General features: G+C 43.0%; 1 protein-coding gene across 1 annotated transcript in view; it reads right to left on the reverse strand.

The window, feature by feature from the left end:
* Nucleotides 1-18,848, reverse strand: part of LOC309567455 (uncharacterized protein) — a gene marked incomplete at its 5' end in the record, with an annotated part of 68,878 nt that overhangs the window by 39,545 nt on the left and 10,485 nt on the right. The window contains 5 exons of the mRNA XM_082272844.1: nucleotides 1,349-1,804; nucleotides 3,286-3,462; nucleotides 7,346-7,399; nucleotides 9,364-9,458; nucleotides 14,729-14,858. Coding sequence (XP_082128970.1) covers nucleotides 1,349-1,804; nucleotides 3,286-3,462; nucleotides 7,346-7,399; nucleotides 9,364-9,458; nucleotides 14,729-14,858 — 912 coding nt within the window. The remainder of the gene's footprint in view (nucleotides 1-1,348; nucleotides 1,805-3,285; nucleotides 3,463-7,345; nucleotides 7,400-9,363; nucleotides 9,459-14,728; nucleotides 14,859-18,848) is intronic.

An 18,848-nucleotide genomic window follows, 5' to 3' on the forward strand; every position in this document is an offset into this window, starting at 1 on the left:
TGTGCAATAGAACCGTTCTAATCAGAGCGACTCAAGTTGCTCCGACTTAGAAAAAGGTTCCTGCACTATTTTGTGTAAAGTCGGAGCGACTTGCATTGACTTCCATTATGGGAAGTCGTTGCAAGTTGCACCGAAGTCGTGGTGCACAGGCGACTTCATTAGTCGCCCGAAGTCAGGGCGACTTCGAGTCGGATCAGTGTGAACCGACACTAAAACCAAAGGTTTAATTTGCTTTAACAACATGCAAGTGATAAGTCCACTAAACGATATTTTAGTCTTGGGTAGTCACTAGTCCCCTGTAGGTTGATTTACTCTCTAGTTTCATATAACCCTCAAAATCGGTTGAAAAACTTTATCTGCCAATGTTTCCATCTCCATCTGTTTGTTATGACCCCAATGCCTTGACTATCCACCAGACCTTCGGAAGATTTAACCCCCTTCATGACCAGGCCATTTTTATTTTTTTTTGCTATATGGCACTGCGTTATTTTAACTGGCAACTTTGCGGTCAAGCAATGCTGAACAATTTGTAATTTTTCCCACAAATAGAGCTTTCTTTTGGTGTCATTTGATCACCTCTGGGTTTTTTTTTAATTTTATTTACACTAGAAACAAAAACAAAAAAAACAATATTTTTTAGGCTTCTTTCACACGGTCCGCCTCCGCAGGCGGATTCGTGTTGCTCAGCGGGGATCAATCCGCGATCCCCGCTGAGCCGGGCGGATGACAGCTCCGTCTCTGCTTGCAGAGCGGAGAGGGAGGTGTCTCAGCACCCGCTGCCCTCTATGGGGGATCGGAGGAGAGCGGACCGCTTGTCCGCTCTCATCAGATCCGCTCCGCTCTGATTACTGAACGGATGGAAAAATAGGGTTTCCATCCGTCCAGATTTCAGCACAGGATCAGATGCGGATGGCAGCGGGTGTCAGCGGAGGTGACCTCCGCTGACACCCGCTGCCCCATAGAGCTGCATGGAGGATCCGATCAGATCCGCCTAAAAAACTGACAGGCGGATCTGATCGGACCGCCCGTGTGAAAGAGCCCTTACTTTCTACAATAAAACATATCCAATAAATTAAAAAAATAAAAACGAATTTCTTCATAAATTTTAGGCTAATATGCATGCTGCTACAGGTTTTTGGTAAAGAAAATCCCAATAAGTGTATATTGATTGGGTTGTGCAAAAGTTAAAGAGTCTACAAACTATGGGATATAGCAAGTGGCTATACAACTTAGTAAAGTTTTGAAGCTCTGGTTGCCTAAATTATGACTCAAAAGCAAAAACCATTATCTATATAACATTTATCACAAACTTGTTTTGTTTAAAATAAAACTAATCATTAGACCATACCCTCAGACCAGGTAGCCCTGGCATTCCAGGAGATCCTTCTTCTCCCCTATGTCCTGGCAATCCTTGAGGCCCCTCCACACCGGGTATACCTTGCTGGCCTGCAGTTCCAGGATTGCCTTCTGGCCCTTGTAACCCCTGGGATCCTTGGGAGCCCTGTGGTCCTGGTGGTCCCTGGGGCCCTTCTGGTCCTCTTATGCCTTCTGAACCTGGTGGGCCTTCAAAACCTGGTGGTCCTGCTGGACCTGGAAATCCTCTTGGACCTGGTATCCCCTCAGGTCCCTGGTCTCCTCTAGGCCCTTGAGATCCTGGAGTCCCTGGATGACCTGGGGGACCTGGAAGTCCTGGAGGGCCAGGTGGACCCTGTATGCCTTCCGGTCCTTGTGGTCCTGGGTATCCGTTGGGACCTGGAGGTCCAGGTGGTCCCTCAGGTCCTGGAGGGCCACTAAGTAACTGAACCTAAAAAAAAAGGAACAAAAAAATAACATATTATAATTAAATCATTTGCTGCACATTGATATGTCTTATGGCACAGAGTTATTTGGTTAGTATATTGTACTGTATATAATTTTCTGTATTACAAATCTGTCACTCCCTACAATACCCCCAGTGAAGAAGCCCTAAACGGAAAATCTAATTCATGTCCCAATACATGCACTTTTTTTTTTTTTTGCTCTTAAAACTCGCCTATTCTTAATAAAACTCCTGACCAAAAAAGAAACAAGATTGACCATGGCAGCTCAGTATCACAGAGGTAATATAGTCTTCAGTGCAGGAGTCTTACATTTTTAGTTCTAACCTAATTTTTATCAGTTTGCTCCACCATGGTGCACAACATTACCAAGAGCGATGCTCAGTCCCCAGTTGCTAATCTAAATAAACCATTAGTATAAGTTACAAGCCACCATTAGTTTTTCTCAGTATTTATCTTGAAGTAGCCATACAAAAATACAAAGTGTTTCAATTATAGGCACACAAACAAGGAAGGAGCAAAAGTACCACTGATGCATGTTTTTAAAATGACCCAGCTGAACTGGCTAACGTTCGAACCATGTAGGGGGAGGCTGATTGTACCTGAGTTGATTGATCGATCAACATGGGTACAACCAGCATGTTGGATTTTTCATGCGGTTAATGCCAGTGGCTCTCCTGGCAGGGGTGGCTCCCCATGCCACCCCCCACCAGGAGCACACAATAGCTCTGCGGAAAGGAATTCTCCAATCAACACTGGAAAGTGAATTATGAATTTATTTATAAACCTTTTTATTGAGAATTAGGGAAAAATATTAAAAGAACAAAATAACAAAAAAGAATAGTAACAATACACAGTGGAAAAAACCCTTGCAAGGGAGCTTGAAATAACGGTACAAATATCAGGAAGTAGTAATAGTAAGGGTTACACCCATAAAACATGAAAGTGGGGCTCACAATAATTTCACTATGATTAGACAGGCCTGACAAAAGGTGCGTAGGAGAAAATTTTACAATAATAAGAGGGGGACGTCCCCATGGCAGTAAGGATCTGGTAATATACCCAAATTCAATATCTGACTTTAATCCATAGTCATCACCGATGCAGTAGAGGGATCAGCAAACAATTTAGACCATACTCTTTCGTATTTCTTTGGGCAACTTCTGTTAATGTAACTATCTTTTTATAGTGGTAAAAAATTATTCACCATTCATTTCCAGATTAAAAGAGATGGGGGGGGGGGGGAGCTTTTTCCATTGCAAAGCTATGGCCTTTCGAGCGTAGACAATGAGAAGAGTAACCAAGGTACGTTCAGCCACTGTAGGTATGGGATTTTCTACTAAGCCAAGTCTGGAAAGTGAGTTTTTACGTGCCATGATCACTTTAACTTTCTTCATTTTAAATAACTGAGTGAATATCTAAAAGTATTTTCTGTTAATATCAATATTTAAATATTTTACTTAATTACCTTATTTTCTTCATCCAAACCATTTATCATGCTTGTGGTTCCAGGAAGCCCTGGAATTCCTTGTGGACCAGGTGGCCCTTGTGGACCTGATGGGCCAGGGAGACCCACTGGTCCTCTCTCCCCAATGCGTCCTGGGCTACCCGGAAGTCCTGGGAAACCATCATCTCCTTTTTCCCCCTAGTAAACAAATAGGCATAAATAATTTAGTACCTGTCATATCACACATAAGGAGGTACAGTGGACCTTACGATGTCTCTAACTGGGAGTTCAAAACAGTCTTGGCATACAAAGCCAACAGGCCCACAATAATTGCCAAACATTTTCAAGTAAAATTTTATTAGAATTAATATAAGAAAATGTTGAAGGGCAAGCTCAGCAACCCATGGTTTTATGAAAAACTCTGTGTTTTAGAAACAAGGCCGAACAGGGCATAGAAGCGGTTGTTGCACAGCGTTGCACTTAAGGTACCAATAGACATGAGATGGCCAGGTTAGGCGATGTTCTTATGTCGGTGAGTGGCCGCTAAGCCTGACAATTAATTGATAACTGAGTGGAAGAACAATCTACGTAGAATAAAATACGTGTCAATGCAACACAACAAACACAGGGTGCCAATTTCTATAACAGTAGCAAATGGGTTGAATTTCAATAACAGCACACAATTCACCAGGCATTATGTGGAAAAAATTATGTTCCAAAAGAGGAGGAACACAGGATTCTTGTGTTCATCACTGACAAAACAGCAGACTGCTGTGTTTACATAGGCAGACCGCCGTTCTGTCTCCATGGGGAGCGATTGCAGGTGCCTGGCGGACATCGCATTCGCCAGACCCGCTGACTGGCTCCCCCTCTAGCCAATCGTCACATGCGCGCCCACTATCTGCTACATCAAACAATGTACAGGTGCATCGTTTTGCGTAACAGAGCCGACCTGCCGCAGTATAACTATGGCAACTGGACGGCAAGTGGTTAAGGAAAGTTTTTGCCCACACGAATATGATAGAAAATTATTCTCCTGCTAATATAATTTGCAGCAATAATGTGTCCAAACAACTTGGACCCTGTGGACATACTTGTGCTAAAATGCCAGTGCACAAAGTAAACTGAATGCTGGCCCTTGATGCAGCTGTTCAAGGCAATTCTCAGGAGCTTTCATATTACTTGCAAAAATAAGCAAAATAATCTATATTTCAACAGAACGTAAAGCGTATCTAAATCCAAATACTAAATTTGAATATGTTGTAGCTTACCAGCTCTTAGATTTGGTGCCTGCATTCAATTTCTTTCTTCAGGCAAAGAACATTTTCAGCAAATACAGAAAATACCTGTTAATCTTTCCCGAAATGTAATGTCTATGGCACTTCCTGTAAACTTAAAGTTCAGAATTCCTAAACAAAATTATACTCACCTAGGTGAATGCAACATCCGTCTGATGCTGCACCGACTCCAGACCGAGAACTGAGCGATCAAAATCTACTTATCAATCAGCTCTCGGTCTTCAGGCTGCAGAGAGCTGGTGACTGTCAGTCACCCTATCTCTAGTCTGCCCCTCCAGCACCTCCTAGAGCACTGGGCTGTGCAGGGAGTGGGAGCGGCTGGCCGGGGCTCTCACCAGGAGAGGCATCTAGGTGGATCTTTCCCAAGCTTGGACCGGCTCTCTGACGTCAGTTGACAGCGGGCTTCAAGCAAAATGAGCTGCACTCTTGTGATCCATAGGAGAAATACAGCCAAAAAAGCTTTGTCTATACTTCTTTAACCACTTCAATACCAGACACTTTTACCCCCTTCCTGCCCAGGCCAATTTTCAGCTTTTAGAGCTGTCTGACTTAGAATGACAATTGTGCTGTCATGCAACACTGTACCCCTATGACGTTTTTTTTTTTTTTTTCACATAAATCAAGCTTTTTTCCAGTGATATTTAATTACCGCTTGTTTTTTTTAAAAAAAAGACTGAAATTTAAAAAAACAAAAAAAATGCGTTTTTCTTAGTTTCTGTTAAAAATAATTGCAAATAAATAATCTTTCTTCATGAATTTAGGCCAAAATGTATACTGCTACATTTCTTTGGTGAAAATAACCCAAATCAGTGTATATTATTTACTTTGCAGGAAAGTTATAGAGTGACACAAACTATGGTGTATATATATATATATGTATATATTTATGAAAATTGATCGATCCTGATGTACTGACGGCCTATCTCATTTCTTGAGGCCTTAAAATGCCAGGACAATACAAATATCCTCCAAATGACCCCTTTTTGGAAAGTAGACAGTCCAAGGTTTTTATTAAGAAGCATGGCGAGTTTTTGAAGTTGTAATTTATTGTCACATTTTTTTTTTTAAATTAAGAAATTAAAACAGTTGTTTTTTTTCCCCACAATTTTTTACATATTATCACCAGGGCAGTACAGAATCATTATACAACTGGTGTGGTGGTGATCAGGGACACTGACTGGTGACAGTATATAAAAATAAAAGAAAAAAGTTGTATTTTTTTTTCAATCTTTTTTTTAGTTTTTAAACGTTTTTTTATTTTCTTTACAGTTTTTTTTTTTTTTTCCATACAGTGACCAGAACCACAGTAACATTGTACTACTCTGGGGAGGTGATCAGGATTTTTCATCGCCACTATAGATGAAGTGGAGATAAAAGCATAGAAATGAAGAGACAGGAAGTTGTTTGTAAGATAACCAGGTGAAAATAAAGGGAAAAGAAAACAACTGTAGCTATTATAAGGACTGGTAAACTGCAATATGTAAAGTTTTTGTTTTGGGGATTAAATACACTTTAATATTAATTTTTTTTTTTTAGAATACTTTTAATGTCAAATGAATCTAATAACCTGAGTCTAATCCAGCCATTCTCAACCAGGATTCCAAAGGTACAGTATCTAAGGCTACGTTCACATGTAGGCGTTTTGGGGGAGATTTTCTGCTCTAGGATCAGCTCTCAAAACGCCCAACAAGACAAATCCTATTCATTTCAATGGCCCCTGTTCACATCTGAGCGTTTTGACGCCGTGAGCAAAACGCCCATCGCTCAAAACAGGCGTTTTCCATTGGTCTCTAGTCAATCTAAAAATGCCTGCACAAAAAACACCTGTAAAACGCCTGCAAAAACGCCCATAAAAAAGCCTGAAAAAATGCCCCTAAACGCCTGTAATAGCAACGCCAAGATGTGAACGTAGTCTAAGGGTTCCTTGATCTGTGGCTAACTGGTTTCCCATGTGATAGTGCCTGCATTGTTCCAGGCCTAACACCACTTGGCAGAGCCAGAGACTCGACTGTAAGGGGAACATTCTTCCTACTGACCATGACCAATGTAAGGGTCCTTTCTCACTGACCATCAATGTAAGGAGCATTCTTCAAACTGACCACCAATGTAAAGGCCATTTTCCCAATGACCACCAATGTAAGGGGCATCCGTTCCACTGACCACCAGGGTAAGGATCATTCTTCCAACTGACCAACAACGTAAGGGGCCTTTTCCCACCAACCACCAATATAAGGAGAATTCTTCCAACTGACTAACAATGTAAGGAGCATTTTTGCCACCAACCACCAATATAAGGAACATTCTTTCAACTGACCACCGATGTAAGGGGAATTTTTCCATTGACCCCCAATAAATTAATCTTAGGAGTGGTCCCTTTAGATCTGAAAATTACTGTAATGGTTCCTTTGGGATAAAAAGATTGAGAAAGATTGGTCTAATATAACCTGTGTTGGAAAATGGGTAAAACTCGCCAATGGAGAAACTAAATTGCCTCCATTTCCCACCTAAATACCAATTCAAACACCGTAATGATGCAATGAGTTAGCTCCAAAATGCTCAAGGTGGATGAACACATGGAAAATTTGTAAGCAATTTTTTATGCATTCATTTCGTGGGCAGAGAAAAATAGGCATATGATGTCACATGAGCGTTAAACGCCTAATAAAGCAGGTTGAAATGGAAAATAAGCGTGTGAAAACAAGCCAAAATAAACATGCAATCTCATTTCTCTCTTTAGTAAATTAGGCTATATGTTACTTTTTGGTATCCTTCCTGTTACTGACCTTTGGTCCTGGTGGTCCTGGTAATACAGGGCAGGTGCACTGTGAAATATTGCTCTGGAAAAAAATGTACATATGAATAATTGTGTGAAATGCATGTTTATTCCTAGACCATACTTAGAAATAATCAGTTTCAGGTCTCAACCCTAAAATGTACAGTATGTTTTAGTAGCCTCCCAGGCAACGTATAGTTCTCTTTATGCTTTGCAGTATTCTCTGCTGTAAGGCCAACTTGGTCAAGTATTGCTTAGGTATTAATACATAATATTGTTACTAATGAATAACGTCATTTGAATATGCTTTTATTACAGACAACCAATTTATGTCATGGCCAAGTGTATGTAAAAACCAAGTGAGCTGTCTGGAATGATTCGGTTTGTACAAAAATGCTTGTATAGAAGTCCTGAAACAAAGCAATTCACTGTACCCAAGAGATGGACTCCTAGATCACAATGACTTAGGCTTCATGCACACTGGTAGCTCCTGACCGCGGCCGCGGGAAAATGCAAACCTGCGGCAAAAACGCAAACCAAGTCTTTGCAGTGATTTTGCCGCATTTTGCGTTTTCCCCTGCGTTCAAGGAAGGGAGGTTTAACCTCACCTAAACAAAGTAGCTCCTAAACTCTGCTAAAAGTCTATGGGTACATGGACACATAGGCTTTTATGGAGTTGAGTTTAGGAGCTTTGGCAAAAAAAAACGTCAAAAGCCTTAAATTGGTTGTAAAGGTCAGCCTATCAGTTTTTCAGGTGGACCAGATCGGATGCTCCATTCACCCCTATGGAGCAGCGGATGTCAGTGGTGATATCTCCGCTGACACCCGCTGCTATCCGATCCAATATGGTCCGTGAAATCCAGACAGATGGAAACCCTATTTTCCATCCGTCTAGAGGATCGGATCGGATAGGATCAGTTGAAAACTAACAGGAGGTCCGTTTTCATCCGATCTCCCATAGAGGAGAGCGGGGATCTGACAGCTCTGTCTCTAAAAAGTAAGCAGAGACGGACCTGTAATCTGCCTGCTTAGCAGGGATCGACGGAGCAAAACAGAGTCCGCCGGGCGGAAAGCCTGTGTGAAAGGACTCTTTATCAACATTGCTAAGCGCTGGGAGATAACTATAAACATGTTTTACAATGTATCATTTTGTTCTTTTAGATCAAAGGAATGAACTTCCATCTGTACATAAAGGCAGTTTAACCACCTAAAGACCAGGCATTTTTCTGACACTTGTTGCCTACAAATTAAAATCAGTATTTTTTGCTTGAAAATTACTTAGGACCCCGAAACATTATATATATTTTTTTAACAGAGACCCTAGAGAATAAAATGGCCCCCCTTCACACTGTGAAGTTGCAATATTTTATGTCAAACTGTAGTGGCACAATGGTCTTTCAATCGGAAACATTTTTTTGGAAAAAAATACACTTTAATGGATTTTTTTTTAAAAACTAAACAGTAAAGCTAGCCCAATTGTTTTGCATAAGACAATGTTACGTCGAGAATCGTGATCTTTTTTCTAAACAAAAAAATTGTGATTCTCATTTTATCCAGAATTGTGCAGCTTGTATCAATCCAGAGCACTAAGTCTAATTTCTCTCCGCTGCCTCCTTTCTCTGCTATCTACATGAGTCCCTTCTGACAAGTTTTCCTGACACCAAGAGGTAAAAAAGTGACAAGGGAGGGATCTCCAGCATATTGCCTGTGGTTGTCAGCCTCAGCTCTGTTTCTATGTGCAGTGTGAAGGGGTTGTGTCCCTTCCCTCCAATCCGTCCCCTGTTTTCTGAAAGCTCAAACAAGCTTAATAAACACTTCATACTTTGAATGGCTGTAGATAAGAGAAGGCTGCAGATAAAAAGATACAACATATGTAGGAGGATTTGTTTCATCTCTGGGTATCACCTGAAGCTAGTCACTTCACTGAGAATATGTACTCCACTTTAGCACATAACAAATATCTTGGCAATGGTAAGACCCATTTGCGGTAGCTCACAGAACAAAAAAAAGTTTTATATGATGCATTACCTTTTCGGAACTTGTCTGAGCCTCAACTGTTCCAAGCATGCCCTCAATTATTTCAAATAATTTGCCATCTGCATGTTTTGTGCTTGGTAGAGATCCTGGAGGGAAAGGCAGTCAAAGGAGTAAACTAACAAATTAAAAAAAAAACCATAACATATAAATCAAAATGAAATAAAGAAGAGCAAACAAAAAACTATAGTTTGAAACTATAAAAAGTGATACTAAGCAATATCCTGATTTTCCAAAAAATAAAAATCCACTACTTAAAGGCCCAATAATCTATAGCTCATGAAATTCTTTCTTATGGGTTTTTTTTAATGTCTTCTTGTAGAATCCCCTGTGAGCAATCAAACATCTCCTTTACCCCCCTTGCTTCCATTTGTTAAAAAGAGCAGTGCACATTTGTCACATTTGGTGGTCATGCGCACAGGGCTGGCCCAAGAGATTGTGCTGCCTGGGTCAGAGAATGAAATGCTGCCCCCCCCCCCCAAAAAAAAAAAAATTCACGCCCTCCAAGAGGCCCCCACATTCTATAGGACTATGAAAGCAGTCAGAGGGGTGTGAGTGTGTACGGAGTGACAGCAAGAGCAGGACAGAGCAGTAGACACTGGGCAGATGAGCGCACCAGGCTTTCTACAGTCTATAGTGCCACAGTGCCCTGCAGGGCTGTGAGCATGGTACAGGAGAATGCAGTGCTGCGGGCATGGTACAGGAGAATGCAGGGCTGCGGGAATGGTACAGGAGAATGTAGGGCTGCGGGCATGGTACAGGAGAATGTAGGGCTGCGGACATGGTACAGGAGAATGTAGGGCTGCGGGCATGGTACAGAAGAATGCAGGGCTGCGGACATGGTACAGGAGAATGTAGGGATGCGGGCATGGTACAGGAGAATGCAGTGCTGCGGGCATAATACAGAAGAATGCAGCGCTGTAGGCATAGTACAGGAGAAAACAGGGCTGCGGACATGGTAGAGGAGAATGCAGGGCTGCGGACATGGTAGAGGAGAATGCAGGGCTGCGGGCATGGTACAGGAGAATGCGGGGCTGCGGGCATGGTGCAGGAGAATGCGGGGCTGCGGGCATGGTGCAAGAGAATGCAGTGCTGCGGGCATGGTAGAGGAGAATGCGGGTCTGCGGGCATACTACAGGAGATGCAGTGCTGTGGGCATGTAACATGCCCGCAGCACTGCATCTGCTGTAGTAAGCCTGCAGCCACGCATAATGGCAGGTAGTGTGGCTGTGTGTGGAGCAGTCTCACTTACCTGTTCCTAAAAGGCGCCTTAGGATTTAAAAATGGTGCCGCCCGGCGCCAAAAAAAAGGTCCACGGCCGGCCTGACATGCACAATGTGCATGAGCCGCCACCGCTCGGTAAAGTCCGTACATGTTTGGCTATTCCCGGAAATAGCCGAACGTTTACGGGTTTTCCCGAGCGGCAGCGGCGCATACGCAGTGTGCATGTCAGGCCCGCCGCGGACCTTTTTTTTTCTTTTTAGCAATAGCCGAAGAAGAGAAGAGGCGCCCCTCTCTAAGTGCCGCCTGGGTCCCATGGTCCCACCGGGACCCATGGTAGGGCCGGCCCTGCATGCACACTACAAATCCCAACCTCTAACAGAAAGTTGGATCATAGAAGCAAAAAAAAAAGAAAAAAAGAAAAAGGAATTTAGAGATAAGGAAGAGGCTGAGAACTATAGAAGGGACTTTAAGTTGCAAACATAAACTTGAATAGAGCTCTTTCTGTTAAATATGTTGCAGTTTACCAGTCTCTAAATGTGATGGCTGCATAAGCTTTTATTTTTCAGGCAAAGAAAATTTTTAGCAAATACACAAAAGACAGATCGTTACAGAAATTCTGTGTCCTTGTAACTTCCTATTGGCAGAATTAAAAACAAAAATTTCTGCGTTCTGTAAATTACTAATTCCCCTCCACCATGTAAGAAAGAAGATAAAGGAGAACCCATTTGTAGTTCCTATCTGGAGAACAGTCTGGGTGACACTCATCATTTTTCCCCGTAGATACAATGGAGGAGTGATCATAGCCACCCAAGGACAGAAAGCGTGTTGTTCACAAGATTACAATTACAAAAAAAAGAAAAAAAGAAAAAATCATAATTCACAAAACTATGAAATGCATTAAAAAAAGAACCCCCCCAAAAAAAAAAAAAAACAAACGAATGCAACCACCTCATCTAAGGACTTTTAAGCTTCAATATGTTACATCTTCGTTTTTAGGTTTAGATATGCTTTATAGGCTGCTTTAAAGCAGGTGTTAATAGATTGCAGTCATTGGCGCCACTAGGGGGGGCCAGAGGGGGCCATGCCCCCCCCAACATTATGCTGTTCCCCCCCCCATATGCCCACCCAACAGAATCCCACCTCCTGCTCTTGGCTGGCGGGTCGGTAAGCCCAGTTTGCCGAATCCCGACCCGCCATCCTCAAGCGTTATTGTGGCGAATGGAGCCGACACTAGAGGAAGCGGAGCCAATGCTTCCTGTATAGTTCCGGCTCCTGTCACAAGCGAAGTGATACCAAATGCACTCCACCTGTGAGAGGAGCGATACAGGAAGCATTGGCTCTGCCATCTACTAAAGCCGCATGCTTCCTCCAGCACCGCTCCTGTCACACTCCGTTGGTGTCTCAGAGGAGTCAGCGGTCCCACCAGCAGTACCCATCAGCAGTAACAGCCAGCAGTACCCACCAGCAATACCAGCCAGCAGTACCCATCAGCAATAATGGCCAGCAGTACCCACCAGCAGGACCCGCCAGCACTAGCCAACAACAGTACCCGCCAGCAGTACCCACCAGCAGTACCGGCTACCAGTACCCACCAGCAGTACCAGCCCTGGAGGACAACCAGCAGCAGCCACCGGTTATACTAGCCTGGGAGACAGCAGCAGCCAACGATACCTGCAGGAATCCTGGGGAAGAAGCGAAGATTGAGGTAATTTGAAGAGCAGGTAAACCGCAGTGTATCAGTGTGAAAGCAGCTTTAGGCCCCTTTCACAAGATCGGTCTGACCGGGTCCACCTGTCTGTTTCTCAGGTGGACCCAATCGGACCCTCCATTCACCTCAATAGAGCGGCAGATGTAACAGGACTTGTGTCAGTTTACACTTGCCTATCTCCAATCCACTTAAAAAAACAAAAAAACAGAAGAGGATCCGTCCCCTTCTGTCTGGGCGAATCTGATCAGAGGGCCCATGGAGTAGAGTGGGCTGTATCCATGTTTGACCTGTCATCTGCCCGCTCCATTCATTGTGGCCCGCAACCAGTTACCAAGTCGCTAAAGTTGCCCTCGCTCCTCAAAAGGTTGGCCTCTCCCAGATAGAGAGGTGCGCTGTAGCAGCCTTCCCCCTTCATTTTGCCACGGTGAGTGGCGGAGGGAAGAAGTCCTGGATGGAGAGGTGCACTCTACTGTAGGGCATCAGGAGACCCGCTGGGAAATCATAAAGATCTCCCACGAAGTTGATAAAAGTGTTAAGACCGCTGCCACTGGCACGGCTGGCCTTAACATTTTATTTACTGTGGTTGGCAGGTCTCACTATTCTTCCCTACCTCCTCCGTGCTGAGAGCATGGCACCAATACTAGGCATTAATACTGTGTAAACTGGCACCAATACTAGGAGCTATTACTGCATAAACTGGCACCAATACTAGGGGCTATTACTGCGTAAAACTGGCACCAATACTAGGCTTTATTACTGTGTGAACTGGCATCAATACTAGGCTTTATTACTGTGTAAACTAGCACCAATACTAGAGGTTATTACTGTGTAAACTGGCACCAATACTAGGAGGTTATTACTGTGTAAACTGGCACCAATACTAGGGGTTATTACTGCGTAAACTGACACCAATACTAGGGGTTATTACTGCATAAACTGGCACCATTACTAGGATTTTATTACTTCGTCAACTGGCACCAATACTGGGGGCTATAACTGCATAAACTAACACCAATACTAGGAGTTATTACTGCGTAAACTGGCACCAATACTAGGAGTTATTACTGTGTAAGCTGGCACCAATACCAGGAGCTATTACTGCGTAAACTGGCAGCAATTCTAAGGGTTATAACTGTGTAAACTGGCACCATTACTAGGGGTTATTATTGCATAAACTGGCACCAATACTAGCGTTTTTACTGCGTAAACTGGCACTAATACTAGGGGTTATTACTACGTAAACTGGCACCAATACTAGGGGTTATTACTGTGTAAAATGGCACCAATACTAGGGGCTATTACTGCATAAACTGGTACCAATACTAGGCTTTATTACTGCGTGAACTGGCATCAATACTAGGCTTTATTACTGCGTGAACTGGCATCAATACTAGGCTTTATTACTGCATAAACTAGCATCAATACAAGGCTTTATTACTGCGTAAACTGGCACCAATACTAGCGGTTATTACTGCGTAAACTGGCACCAGTACTAGGGGCTATTTCGGCATAAACTGGCACCAAAACTAGGAGCTATTACTGCATAAACTGGCACCAATACTAGGGGTTATTACTATGTAAACTGGCACCAATACTAGGGGCTATTACTGCGTAAACTGGCACCAATACTAGGGGCTTTTACTGCGTTAACTGATTGCTGAAATTGCTTTAAACTTTAAAAAAAAGCTTTTAAGAGTTTTCCTCTTTCTCGAGTCTGAAGCAATACCTGAGGAAGAAAGGAAAACTCTTGAAACCTTGTCTTTTAAGTGTTAGGTTAGTACAATAAAAAGGTATCATTGCATTCTGCATTACCATCGTATTTTGTTACCTTATTTATATATACTTATTTCGTTTTTTTCAGTGGTATGATGTAGTGGTGAAAATTGAGTACCCCTCCCGTTTTGACTGTGGTATCTTATGTGACCCCCCCCCCCCCCTATATTGTTCCTAGAGTCGCCACTGTTTGCAGTAAGCTACAAAGGCATTGTTAAAATATTATATTTTTTAGTCTTAGGCCCTTTCTCCTTCGAGCCAGGACTGTTTTTGCTCAGCAGGGTACACGTCCGCTGATCCACTGCTGAGCTGCGTGGAGCGGGTGAATGACAGGTTAGTGTCCGTTCTGCATAAGTTAGTGGACACAGCCCACTCTTCTCTATGGGCAGCCGGATGTAAACAGACCTGCTGTCAATTTACACCAGCCAAAAGAAAATGGACCCCCTTTGTTTTTTTTGTTTTTTGCCAAATTGGACCCAGAGGTAGCCGGGTGTAATCAGACACAAGTCCGTTTACCTCCAGCACTCCATACAGGAGAAGGGAGGGTCCGATCGGGTCAGGCTGAAAAACGGACAGCTGGACCCGATCAGATCTATTGTGTACACTTTTGGAATATTTTGTAAAAGTTTACAAGTGGAAACATATCAGACTCACCAAGATCCCCTCTGTTTGTTTTCCTGTGAGTGGTGAAATCTTCCTTAACACCTCTATGGAGATCATCTGAAGTCTTGGAGGATGATGATGACGAAGATGACAATGCTGTTGTAGCTTCTTTTGTTTCAATCTATATTTAATGAAGAACAATAACTAGTTACCATTAAGGACCAAGTTTGGGTTTGAGTATGTGCACAGATTCCCCCCCAAAGAATTTTTTTTAAGCCATAATGCACGGCAGAGCCTTTAAACTATGGCCAGCAGGCAAAGAATGGCCAATAAGGAGCCTATTAAATAAGAGCAGAGCAGCCATACTGTCATGGTGTTGCAAGTCATTGTAGGAAATGTATAGAGAAAGTTGACGAACTGAATAGGATTAGGATTAGTTAGGTAATTGTACCTTAATTCTGATTGCTAGCTTCTTGGACAATAAACCTCTTTGTTGATTTATCTTGTTCTTCTTCTTAAAGCCTTTTGCACACAGGACATTTAAAAAAAGGCAGCGCTGCTGCCAGGCAAAAGCAGCTGTAAAAACTTGCTTTTAGTCAAGTTTTTGACTAGCATTTATAGGCGTTTATGCACTTTTTCGGCGTTGGCGGTTTTGGGCATTTTTAAAGTAAAAACACTCCCTATAAAGTAAAAACATCTAAAAATGCCAGAAGTGGCTAAGCCCGGCTAGAAGCTTGTTACGTGTTTAGCACCGTTTTTTGGCGTTTTGCATTTTTACAGCTCAACAGCCTCTGCTCCTGGGCTGTCGATTTCTACTGCCCCTAAACGCTTAGGTCGTAAACACCTCTGAAAGTTTGTGTGCATGGACAGTTAGACACATAGGTTAACATGGGGGGGCATTAAAAAGGCAGTAAAAAAATGTTAGACGCCCCTAACTGCAGCTGTAAAAAATGTCCTGTGTGCATGAGCCCTAAGTGTTTTGTCTTTAATTTTATTTTGTAATAGATTTGAGGTCAGCTGCTGATTTGAGCTTCTTATTCAGTACATACTAAACTACTAAACATTTTTTTTGCAAGGCTTCTCCTCCCCCCCCCAAAGTATAGGCTTTGGTTTCAGGAGTGGTTTTTGAGGATTTCATTTATTTTTGTGGGTGTATTGCTTACAATTTTCTGTTGATATAGCCTTTATTTTAGGTAAAACTGTTTTTTTTTTTTCAAGGCTTATTATTTTTTATTTTAGGGGTATATTGATTTTTATTGTCTGTTGTATTTTTTTTTTTTGGGTTAAGCTAATTTTTTTTGCTTCTGCTGCCAACATTGGGGAGCTACAGTCCATTGAGGGAACCATGAATGCCAACATGTACAGTAACATACTGAAGAAGTTTATAATTCCCTCCCTTTGGAGACTGGGCCGCAGGACAGTATTCTAACAGGATAACGACCCCAAACACATCTCCAAGACGAGCACTGCCTTGCTAAAGAAGCTAAGGGTAAAGGTGATGGACTGGCCAAGCATGTTTTCAGACCTAATCCCTATTGGGCATCTGTGGGGCACCCTCAAATGGAAGGTGGAGGAGAGCAAGGTCTCTAACATCCACCAGCTCTGTGATGTCGTCATGGAGGAGTGGAAGAGGACTCCAGTGGCAACCTGTGAAGCTCTGGTGAACTCCATGCACAGGAAGGTTAAGGGAGTTCTGGAAAAAAATGGTGTCCACACAAAATATTGACTCTTTGGGCCCAATTTGGACCATTTTACTTAGAGGTGTACTCACTTTTGTTGCCAGTGGTTTAGACATTAATGACTGTGTGTTGAGTTAATTTGAGGGGACAGCAAATTTACACTGTTATACAAGCTGTACACTCACTACTTTACATTGTAGCAAAGTGTCATTTCTTCAGTGTTGTCACATGATATAATAAAATATTTACAAAAAGGTCAGGGGTGTACTCACTTTTGTTAGATACTGTACATTGCAGTGTGATATTAGCAGCTGACAGTAGAGGGCGGCATATCCCTTAAAGTTTACAAAATGAATGTAAAACGTCAGCTTTAGATTTAGTAAGACTGAGGAAGGGTTCCTCTTACTATAATTTTAGCCCCAGTGACAATCGTCAACAGATCAAAAAATAGGGGTGAAATTGGCTCAATATCTCTGGGGAGGGGGGCACTGGCAGGGATAAAGACTTAAAGAAGAACTATAGGCAAAAAAAATGTTTTTCTTAGGTTCTGTGATAAAATTTTGTAAATAGGTAATTTTTCTCCTATATGCGATGCGTACTGATGTGCTGCACTGATGGGCACTGAAAGGTAGCACTGGTGGGCACTGATGGGGCTTCACTGAAAATGCCCCGATTATCAGTGTAGATGTCCCCTGTGTGCTGTCAGCATGAGGAGAGGAATGCCGATAACTGGAAAATCCTGTTTACACTGATCAGCTGCGATTGGACACAACTGGTCACATCCTAAAGAGCCGCTGTGATTGACACTTTACCCCGATCACAGACCACTGCCGATGCACGCCGTAGGGGGCGCGTGGGAAGCGTGATCACGGGAGGACATCATATGAAACCCTCCTGGCAATGTGCTACTGTGCTGTAGCCGCCATTATAGCGCGGTCAAGAAAGGGGTTAAAGCCCACCCTTTTGCCACAGCACATACTGTATGTGTTAGGCGGCTGTAAAAGTGATTAGGATTAAAGTGACAGAAAGCTGGAGTTCCACTTTAATTCTGAGACTGAATGAAAGTAGAATGATTGTGTTACCATAACTTTAGAAAAAAGGAGTGGGCTCCGAGTCTGGCTTATCTGAAGACTTTGCTCTTTGTTTATATCTGGCAATTATTTCTCAGATTAGTGTCACCACAGAAGTATGTGACACTTGGGCTTGGTCTAGGAACATGCAGGTGGCTTCACAATAATAATATGCCTTTTGTTCTCTAGTGTCAATAACCCCAACAAAAACAAGTAAGGTTTCCATGGTGATGAAAAGAATATATATTTTTTGTCTCATATATATATATGTATATTCAATGGGACTAACTAATTCTGAGAGAAATATGACCTTAAGGTTAAAAAAAGAAAAAAAGATTCTTAATTCTAATTTTTTTTTTCAAACTCACATGTAGGGCTTGTTCACACCATAATTGCATAAAAAATTATGGGAAAATTGCACAGATGTGCAGAGATATCTGTAAACCTCAGTTTTCATGCACATTGACATCAGTTTTCATGCGCATCTGTTATGCACAGATCGACATTACATCCTGTATCATCACTTCCTCTTACCTGCTACCCTTCTGTTGCCATTCTGTCCCCACCATTACTGTCCACCATTCCGTCCCCACCATCACTGTCTGCCATTCTGTCCCCACCATTACTGTCCACCATTCTGTCCCCACCATCACTGTCTGTCATTCTGTCCCCACCATCAATGTCCACCATTCTGTCCCCACCATCACTGTCTGTCATTCTGTCCCCACCATCACTGTCTGCCATTTTTTCCTCCTCATGACTGTCCGCCATTCTTTCCTCCTCATCACTGTCTGCCATTCTGTCCCCCTCATCACTGTCTGCCATTCTGTCCCCCTCCTCACTGTCTGCAATTCTGCCCCCCTCATCACTGTCTGCAAGTCTGTCCCTCTCATCACTGTCCACCATTCTGGCCCCACCATCACTGTCCACTATTAATTCCCCACCATCACTGTCTGCCATTCTGTCCCCCGCATCACTGTCCTCTATTCTGTCCTCCATATCACTGTCCCACATTCTGCCCCCCTCATCACTGTCCACCATTCTGTTTCCACCATCAATGTCTGCTATTCTTTCCTCCTCGTCATTGTCCGCCATTCTGTCCTTCTCATCACTGTCTCCCATTCTTTCCTCCTCTTAACTGTCTCCCATTCTGTCCCCCTCATCACTGTCTGCCATTCTTTCCTGCTCGTCACTGTCCGCCATTCTTTCCTCCTTGTCACTGTCTGCCATTCTTTCCTCCTAATCACTGTCCGCCATTCTGTCCCCCTCATCACTAGCCGCCATTCTGTCCCCCTCATCACTAGCCGCCATTCTGTCCCCCTCATCACTGTCCGCCATTCTTTCCTCCTCATCACTGTCCGCCATTCTTTCCTCCTCATCACTGTCCGCCATTCTGTCCCCCTCATCACTGTCCGCCATTCT

This window comes from Pelophylax lessonae (assembly GCF_965119305.1).
Source record: "Pelophylax lessonae genome assembly, chromosome: 11".
Classification (NCBI taxonomy): Eukaryota; Metazoa; Chordata; class Amphibia; order Anura; family Ranidae; genus Pelophylax; species Pelophylax lessonae.